Source organism: Anabas testudineus, chromosome 19 (genome assembly GCF_900324465.2).
Source record: "Anabas testudineus chromosome 19, fAnaTes1.2, whole genome shotgun sequence".
Lineage (NCBI taxonomy): Eukaryota > Metazoa > Chordata > Actinopteri > Anabantiformes > Anabantidae > Anabas > Anabas testudineus.
Genome location: NC_046628.1, coordinates 8,925,199 through 8,934,631, shown reverse-complemented (window position 1 = coordinate 8,934,631; position 9,433 = coordinate 8,925,199). Strand labels below are relative to the sequence as shown.

Sequence of the window (9,433 nt, the reverse complement as noted above, 5' to 3'; positions counted from 1 at the left end):
ACAAGAACGATAGACCTATACCAATACGGCCCATGTGTTATGAAAACTGACATTATGAAATTAAAATAATTTGGTTCATTTGTTTGTACTATAAATTATATCATCAATCATGAATCATCATGAAATTGAATTCATATCTTTTTCACAGTGTCTTTTTTTTATCAACTTACTGTAATACTGCACTCTCCTGGTTGGTAGGAAAGAGAGAGAATACTTTTAAAACTACTAATTGAACAATTTGAGTACAAATGAAATCAGATACAAATGACTATGCTGATTTAAATTACTAATTGTTTAATATAGGTTATAGGGTATTTATGTTTTGGCATTATAGTTCTGGACAGACGTGATGATTAAATGAATTTAAAGAAGCTGAAAAAAATCTTTCCGCCTCTTTTCCATGTTTTACGGTAGTATTAACTTAGAAACGGAAGTCCCCGTGACAACTTCCTTGGTAACGCGAAGCTGGCTCTCAGTTGTATTACATTTTAGCGTTTTTAACTAACTCAACTTTTTCTTGAAAAGCTGTTTTCTGAGTTGCTCAAGTGCGTTATTTAAAAATAGCTTAATGTTAATATATTTTTCGTCGGCATGAATTTATAACGAGCGACGCAGGAGACATTATTCCAACTAACGCGGTTATCCTTAGCTTTAGCGTTTAGCTATCTAGCGTTAGCCAATTAGCTTGTTGGAGCTCCCTGTGTGTGTGTGTTCAACGAGATGAGCTCTCGTTCACTTCACATATTTATCGTCTTGTGTGTAAGTTTTGTAAATGCAGCAACAGAGTCAGGGGTCACGCCCACTGTCGACAGTAACTTTACGAACTGGGAGACCTCCAACTCCTCGACCCCTGCTCCGAGTGATGTCTTAAATGTTACAGACACCGTGAACTCCACCGGTGTTGTCACCGCTGATTTAGTCTTCAGAGCAGCCACTGCAGCCACCATCCTACCTGTGACGACTTCAGATGGTGATTTACACCTGCAACCTGTCACTAATGAGCTGAAGACTGTAGTCAGGTTTTAACAAATTGGTTTGATAAAGACTTCACAGCTGATCCAAGACCCATCAAACTGCTTTCCAGTGTTTATTCTAGACCACACTCTTGAACTCCCATTTTGTTTTTCAACATTTGTTGCTGTCAAACTCTATAATTTGTATTTACAGTAGGTGTAAGTCACTAGATACCTCAAGTGCTCCGGTTTCCTTATTTTTGCAATATGTGTTTAAAACAAATATGTTTCTCGTGTTTCAAATAGTTTGCTTAAGTTTAAGCTATTGCTTGAAAGGTTCACACATCCTGATGGGAGACTCTAAAAGTAAGATGTGCTGTGGAAGCCCACCTTACATCTATCTTACATCTTCCGTGAATTGTGAAATTTGTCCTGTCTTTTCTTTTGCTGTCCAGGTTGTCTCTGTGATTTAACCCCTGATTTCTGTGACATTGGCTGCTGTTGTGACACAGTTGATTGTGGTGTTGCTAATTTGAGTACGGTCTTCACAGGATGTTCACAGAATACTGTGTAAGTCTTCTTCACAAGATCTAAAGTCAGTGCATAAAGTGCTAATGTAACAAGATTTACGATGTTAAACTGTTTTTACAGATTAGGAGTCTGCATTGAGAAATGGCTGATGTTCAGCGCCAATGTCAATTCATCTCTTGTAACTGTGACTGACACATTGTTCTGTGTCCAGTCACAAGGTAAGTATATAAAATAAGAATATTAGTTTAACAATGTATTTCATTTAAACTTGAAAGTATTTAACAATCAGTAGTTCAACCAGGAGGATCAAATATCAACATATAAGTGTCCCTCACAAATGCTGTTGATCATCTGAATTTTTTTCTACATCTCCATCAGATAATGTTCCCCAGTCTCTTCCAGCTGCACTTCAGTATCCACTTTTAGGTGATTCATATCACTTCTCACCACCAATACCTACAAGCAGCAACTACATAAGAGATTTCTATAAGGTAACTGATTTCTGCTTACAGTGTTGTGTCTGAAGTATTCACATTGTGAACTTTTAATATCAGAATATCTGTAATCAAATAAAATCCATTATTTTAGGTGGATGATGTCATCCAGACATATTTCTCCAACACCTCCATGCGGGGTCTTCTTCGTCAGCCATATCCAGGGGTGGCTGCTGCATTCTGTATTAACCACAACCCTGCAAGTAATTATATAAAACACAGAATATATGTTAAACTGATGAGTATTGTGGTGTACTACAGGTCTTAAGTATATTCGCTATAGGTTTGTGCTAACAGTTTCTGAAATTTGAACCATGTTCAAAGTGAATCTGCAGGCATATGTAGACATGTTAACCTTGACTAACTGTCAACACATTTTTTCATGTCTAGTATATATTACCTATATGATTCAACCATTTTGCCCACTAAAACTCTTTATCAAATTACCTTCTGTTTTTCTTTCTCCTTGCAGAGTTCTTGCGATCTGTGTCTTTGTCTTGTACTCGTATGTTGACTCCTCAGTCCTGTGCCACAGACCCAAATCTCAATGCCCGCTCCTACTTCATCGACCTGAGTCTGATTAAGGTCAGCAAGTGGGCCTGCACTAAATACTTTTAAGTAGATAAATACTGGTGGGAATCCCAGTGCAGAAAGACTAAAATTCATATTTTTTTATTACAGATTCCAAAAGTTGAGACTGCACCAGTGTCAGACTTACTAGTAAGTCACTGATTGTACACACAGTCATACAAAGCCAAAAATCATGAGACAAAAAATTTTTTGCACACACACCTGGGCAGAAGGTGACACCCAGCCAGCAGACATCAGCTGCCAACACTGACATTTGGAGTTAACAGAAAAATACTTACACGTGCCTCTACAGTATGATTTATTAAATTTGTTGTAGTGTTGGTAGTACCTTTTGTCTTCCTAAGAAATAAGCGCTACTAACTCATTTCAGATCCCTGTTACTCCGTTGTCAGAGTGGCCTGCACCAATCACTCAAAACAACTTCTGTAAAAATGTAGTAAAAAAGGTGAGTATATTGGAATATTAATATTTGTTGTTGTAAACCACACTAACTTTGGCTACATGAATAATCGTTTAGTTGCTTTTCCTGAATCTCTTAGGTGGAGTATATCATAGGATACACAAGCAAAGGAGAACTTGCATATGCAACAGTGAATGCAGTCTTAGCTGATGTCGATCCAAATCAGTTGCTGTTACAGACACACTCAGTACAGTTCCAGGTAGCCTGTTAATGCCAAATATACAATTTCAAACACTGGGAACTATGGGTTCAAACGGTAACATAAGTGCCATTTGTCTCTTGCAGCGGGCCACACCCAGCCCTGCACCAGCAGGTCCAATCCCTGCAATCGGACTTAGAGCAGGTTCTCCTGTAATTGGTCGCTTTAATGGAGAATTGACGACTGTATCCACACCATTTATTTACATCATCAACTTCTTTAGTCTTAAAGTTAAATCAATTAGGCATCACAGTTCCTTGACAGTAAGTTAGCTGACCACGCTGGGGGTGTCCCCGAGCGGCCATTGCTCCTCTGACCCCAGCACACGAGCTCCTATCCACTTCACCCACAACACCATCACTGGCTGTACATTCAGGTGAGGCGACCCAATTTGTTTTACCACTATCTTGAGATGAGTAAAGATGAGTGATGGAGTTGTTGAAGATCTGTGTCAGATGAGTTTTATCCCTCTGTGTCTCTTTTCCATGTCTCTCTTGTCTATTCATGTGCTTGATAGTTCCCTATCTAATGACTGCTCAGAGCTGCGCTCCCAGATTTACGGAATCTTGCAGGGATTTGCTACTCCTGATGAGATAGCAATGAGCTCAGGCTCCCAACTGAACTGGACAAGAGTTATCACCCAGGAGTGTCCCATCAACCTGCAGGTACAGCTAAAACGCAAATCTAAAGCATTTAAGAAAGTTGAATCATTTTCAGTGTTTTTTAGATTATCTAGTAATCAGTAGGAAAGTCCAGAAAGGAAAGGAGTTCAGTGGGAAAAATATTGGAATAAAAGCCTCTTACAGCTATTTTTGGCTCTGCAGCAACACATATACTAATCAGTGGTTTTAATCTACACACTTGAGTTATTCTCATTTACAGATAATTATTATGTTCCCTTCCCCAGGAAACATGTGAATCAGGCTGTATTCTCCCAACTTCTCTTTCTATACAAGTGCTGTGGGCTCAACAGGGTCTCTTAGACCTTCCCCAGAACTACATACTCGGGGCCAAATACCTCTTCCAATGTCAAAATGTCAAGGTAGGAGCATGTACTGTCACTCTGACATTAATTTCTTATTTTCACACTTTTGGCTTCTATTAAAATGTCCACATACTTTCCTTATGTCTCTTTTTCAGTGTCCTGTGTCACTCCCTTTCAGTCTAACTACTGAAGTGACATTCGCCGACACTACAGTTTACCCAGAACCCCCCAGGGGCATGCCACGGCCTAACTGGAAGTTTCCCTTTGATTTCTTCACTAGAGGCACTGTTGAGTTGGACGGGCACACTGTTATTAACAGCAGTGAGAAGGTCACATGGAGTTTAATGCTGTTCACAGTCAGTTGGATATGGTCAGATATGTTGGAGTGATTTGAGAACTTTCTATGTTTGAAATAATGTCACCCTAAAATATTTTAATTTATTGTTTTGTACATTTCCAGGAATACATATATTTTTTCAAGACAGTTTGAGTCATAATTTCACTGAGGTAAAGATGCGTTTCTTGCACATAGCTCCTCTTCTCAATCCTCCTTTTGGTCTACTTGGTTCCTGTGCATTCTTCTCTCCTTTTGTCCTGTGTGTCGAGCATAGTTGAGGAGATGTGCGATTGCAGCAGGCGTTATACCTTCTAAACGTGTAGCAGCTCCCAGCTAGAGAATGTAACAGGGCACAAAGATGAATTTAATACAGCCAAACATCAACTATAATCTAGGTTATAATCTTTTTTTTTTCTTTTTACATTTTTTTTTAAAGTCTTCACAGAGTTATTGCTATGGACCCGTTTCAATACATAATGAATTTGCAGACTTACAGTGCTGGGTCGAACTCTGTCCAGAATCTCTCTGACTTCCTGAGACAGAGACACTGGCAGAGAGAAATAGTCAATATCTAGAGGTAGAGACATGTTCTCCTCCTTCTGAATTCTCTCGATATCTTTCTTCTGGAGGTCACAGAGAGGCCTGTACACAGCTACAAATCAGAACGGAGAAAGAAAATACTGTGAAAGTAGAAACCATGGTGACCTAAAAGGCATAAATCGAAAGACCCATTTTCAGGTATTTGAAGAAGAAGAATGAGCAGCGAACAGTTCGCAGCGCTCCTCTTTCCCCATTCCTAAAAATGCCAGACTCTGTTTTTACCCTCTATCTTGAGTCTTTGTGAGAATTCCATGTAAGGCGAAAGGCACTCTGGGAAGACAGATGCCAACATTTCAAAGGACACGTCGTTGTACTGCAGCACATCCATACCACTAAGAAAGAAGGCACACAGAAACTTAGAACACAGTCCAAGTTTAAGACTGACCACACTGCAGATTTGGTCAATTACACTGGTAATTACATGTTTGTTTGTTAGGTTTTTTTTTTTTTTTGATTCACCTCAGACTTCTGCTCTTGTTCTCACTCATAAGGATGTTGGGCATCTTTTTTCTCCAGCTGGGAGTGGACAGAACAAGAGTCTGAAGGGCCTCCAGAACTTCCTGGAGATTGTCCTTCACTCTCACTGTCTCCTGGTAGCGTAATGAAGACACACATCCCACCTCTTCAAACCCTGATAGAGGACAACATTTATTAGAGGAGAAAAACTACTAGAAAGTAACAAATGACAACCAAAGGAGAGGTAGAGATATTTTTTAATTCATTCAGACAGACAAGTTTGCTTAAAAATTCCCAAACACTGTACCTACCTTTCAGAGTGAGACGGAGGTCTGCATTGTCCGGCCTTAGAGCAGTTCGAAACTCAGCACGGCTGGTGAACATGCGGTAGGGCTCTGTAACACCTCGAGTCACCAGATCGTCAATGAGAACACCGATGTAGCTCTCAGTGCGAGACAGTATCACAGGAGACATGGAGAGTGCCCAGCGAGCAGCGTTCACTCCCGCCCACAGGCCCTGCACAGAATTGATCCAAATACATTGCTGAACAGATAATAGATATTGGGAGTGCATTAAAGTTCAGTAACTAGGCTAAATCTGCCCTAAGTTATGTGCGTGTATACTATGTAGGTTCCCAATAGAGCATAAAATAAGCTGGTCTACGCTTCCGGTTGTGTGCATATCTTGTGGCAAAGTGAGGATTGGGTATCCAGTGAAAGAATGTCTGTAAAAGTTGATTTAGTGTTAATGTAATCTACAGAGAAAGCAGCTACCTGTGCAGCAGCCTCCTCGTATCCTGTTGTTCCATTGATCTGTCCAGCCAGAAAGAGACCTTGGGTACTTTTCACCTGGAGGGCAGGGCTCAGCTGAGTTGGGCACACAAAATCATACTGCACACCATAACCTGAAAAAAAGCCCATAACATCCACCATGGCATCATTAAAGCAGGACATTTTAGTATGCATGTGTTATTCAAAGCCTTTAAGCTGCTGCCTGTCATTTCAGGGACGACTGTAGACAAACTGTTTCACTATAACTGGGAGATTACTACTGAGCTATCCATGCTTTTAGATCATTTGTATGATTCAGTCAGTTTACCTGGTGTGCGGATCTCAGCTCTGTGCATGGCGGGAATTTCTCTGATGAGGCGGAGCTGCACGTCAGGGGGCATGGTCATGGACAGACCCTGAGGGTACAAAAGGTCAGAGGTCACTCCTTCTGGCTCCAGCCACACCTGGTGCCTCCGGCCTGGAAAACGAAGCACTCGCGACTCAATCGATGGGCAGTATCTGTGAAAGATGAAGACCCAAGTTGTGAGTTTCAGCCACATTGAGTGTAATGTCAACCTCCGTTGTGTGTTTGCACCTGTACCTGGGACCCTTGGTGTCTTGCTGTATGTGACAGTTGAGATGAAGACTCTCCCTCACAACTCTCTCTACACCTGGGGTAGTAAATGTCAGATAGCAGGGTAGCTGGTCTTCAGGCTGATTTGAAAGTAAAGCATTCATCAGAAAGGACATTTATTTAAGTTAAACAACATGATATCAAGTCCTTTGTGCTGTTACTCTCATATTACTAGTTCTAAAAACTGCTTCAACTAACAAAACTATTTCTGACAGTGACAGATTTTTATATGCAAGGATCCACACTTTAAAGATTCATTATTTAGTATATTAATCTTAAATTAACATAAACGTTACCTTACAACGTGTGTTCTTATTTAAGAAGCTAAATGGAGTTGGATGCCTGTCAGGGGGGTGAAGTTTAGCCTGGGAAAGATCTACTGAATCCTTCACAATCCTGGGAGGAGTACCAGTCCTCAGTCTGCCTATCCTGAGCCCCAGCCTCTCCCTTAGTGTATGGGACAGTCCAGCACTCGATGGAGCATCTCCAATCCGACCACCGGGTGACGTGGTTTGTCCCATGAAGAGGGAGCCAGACAAGAAAGTACCAGTAGTAAGAACCACAGAACTAGCAGAGATCGAGTGGTTTCCATTTGCTGAGAAGAAGATGTCAAGAGAAGATCATAGATTGATTAACAGAATACTTTATATGTTACTACTGACCTAGATTTCACACATGGCTTCCTACCTAAACGAATCCCAGTGACTCTATGGTGTCCAGGCTTCTCTGGGTTTGGTTCTGTCACCAGCAGCTCCTCCACCGAGCCCTCTAAGACTGTCAGCCTGGGAGTTCCCAGCAGCTCAGACTAAATGGGAAACAGTCGGACACACAGATGTTTAATGTCATTTTCAATTTATTCCCACATTTTAAAACGAAACGGAACAAAAAAAAAAAAAAAAAGGCAAATGATACCTGAATGAATTCGCGGTAGCGCTGACGATCTAGCTGGGCTCTTGGGCCCCACACTGCGGGGCCTTTTCTACGATTTAGGATGGAGAAGTGAATCCCAGCCCAATCTCCTGCTCGGCCACACAGCCCATCCAGAGCATCTACTTCCTTCACAAGCTGTCCCTTTCCTACTCCACCCAGAGATGGGTTACAGGACAGGGCACCTAAGAAAATGTGAATTGATGAGAGGAATCTGTTTGGACCACAAGCAAGCAAGAGTCACCTGTTTCTGTACTTTTTAGTTATCCTATTAGTCATTTGTTTCTCACCAATAGTGTGTATTTTCTGCGTGACAAGGAGGGTCTCAGCTCCCACTCTAGCTGCCGCGGCTGCCGCCTCTGTGCCTGCATGACCTCCACCCACCACAATGACATCATACTGCTGTCTGGCAAGATGACTGGCAGGTCTGGAAACCAGTAACTGAAAACTCTGGAGGGGGGGCAGCTTCTTTATCAACATGTGAGATGGGCACCTGTCAGAATAAAAGTAAGATGGTCAGAAGAGAAGATTCAATTGTTAGTCAAGTGGGATTTTAAAAATGCATCTACATTCAAAAAATATACTTGGAAGTACTACTGCTTTAGTATCAGAGGTAAACATTTGGGTATTTCTGTTTCATTAGGCCATACTCTTACTAGTGTTTTGATGGTATAACTATATGCTTCCAAATCTGAAGATATACAATAAAACCATTATTAACCAATCAATACATATAAATAGCAGATACACATTTGCAGCTGCATAGAATTTAAGATCAGAATCACCCTTTACCCATAATAAAGATCTGTTGTGTTGATCCACTACATCTATAAAGATCACTATATGCTAATATCCATGAGAGTCGTATCACCTGTCAGGTGGTTGTCCTTCAACATTTAAACATGATCAGAAGAACAATATGACCTAATGTTAAAGCGACATAGCACATAACCAACCAATATTATCACTAACAAACTATCTCCGACTGTTCACCGGTAGATACAGGTACTTACCCTTTTCTTAGCAGATGACGGATGTGGTTTTTTGTTGGTATTTCCAGATCCCTGCAAAATACTCAGGAAAAGAAGATAATTGGGAACAAGACACAACTCGCTATGTAACAAACGCTCTTTACGGAGGCTGCCATGCTGTGTGTGGCTTAGAGCCGTAACATCCGGTGTAGAGACGCACTGACAAAGCTGTTGTACTACGCTGATTTTCCTGGGCTGTAAATGTGCTGACTTTATTATAGCTTATTGATGAATTGATCAGTGAAATGCAAAAAATAAAGCAGTCAGGTAGTAAACACATGAAAAGGTCGAATCCATAAATATAAACGCGATACTTTGTAAACACAACAAAACAGCGGGGACTGCCACGTGTACAGTGGAAACCATTCATTCTGTTTATACTGGAGTTAAATCCGGTTCAATCGAAACCGATTCAATAAACACCACGCACGAGCACCCGCCGGTAGGTCAATGGCGCGCGCGCGC

The 9,433-nt window shown here is 41.1% G+C and overlaps 2 protein-coding genes across 2 annotated transcripts; one reads left to right on the top strand and one right to left on the bottom strand.

Annotated features, from left to right (window-relative positions):
- The first annotated feature begins 449 nt into the window (after positions 1-449).
- On the top strand, positions 450-4,675 carry LOC113156043 (tectonic-3). The gene is made up of 14 exons (XM_026350857.1): positions 450-970; positions 1,409-1,523; positions 1,605-1,702; positions 1,863-1,975; positions 2,073-2,181; positions 2,451-2,563; positions 2,660-2,698; positions 2,940-3,014; positions 3,109-3,228; positions 3,315-3,413; positions 3,501-3,604; positions 3,746-3,893; positions 4,136-4,270; positions 4,369-4,675. The coding sequence occupies exons 1-14, from the start codon at positions 721-723 to the stop codon at positions 4,600-4,602; spliced, it is 1,752 nt and encodes a 583-aa protein (XP_026206642.1). The 5' UTR covers positions 450-720; the 3' UTR covers positions 4,603-4,675.
- Positions 4,638-9,334, bottom strand: mto1 (mitochondrial tRNA translation optimization 1). The gene is made up of 13 exons (XM_026350856.1): positions 8,951-9,334; positions 8,228-8,430; positions 7,923-8,122; positions 7,698-7,815; positions 7,307-7,605; positions 6,978-7,090; positions 6,705-6,895; positions 6,380-6,510; positions 5,918-6,122; positions 5,610-5,781; positions 5,373-5,482; positions 5,045-5,202; positions 4,638-4,883 (listed from the first exon to the last, which is right to left on the bottom strand). Exons 2-13 carry the CDS (start codon positions 8,415-8,417, stop codon positions 4,755-4,757), a joined length of 2,016 nt encoding a protein of 671 aa, XP_026206641.1. The 5' UTR covers positions 8,418-8,430; positions 8,951-9,334; the 3' UTR covers positions 4,638-4,754.
- Positions 9,335-9,433: the final 99 nt, after the last annotated feature.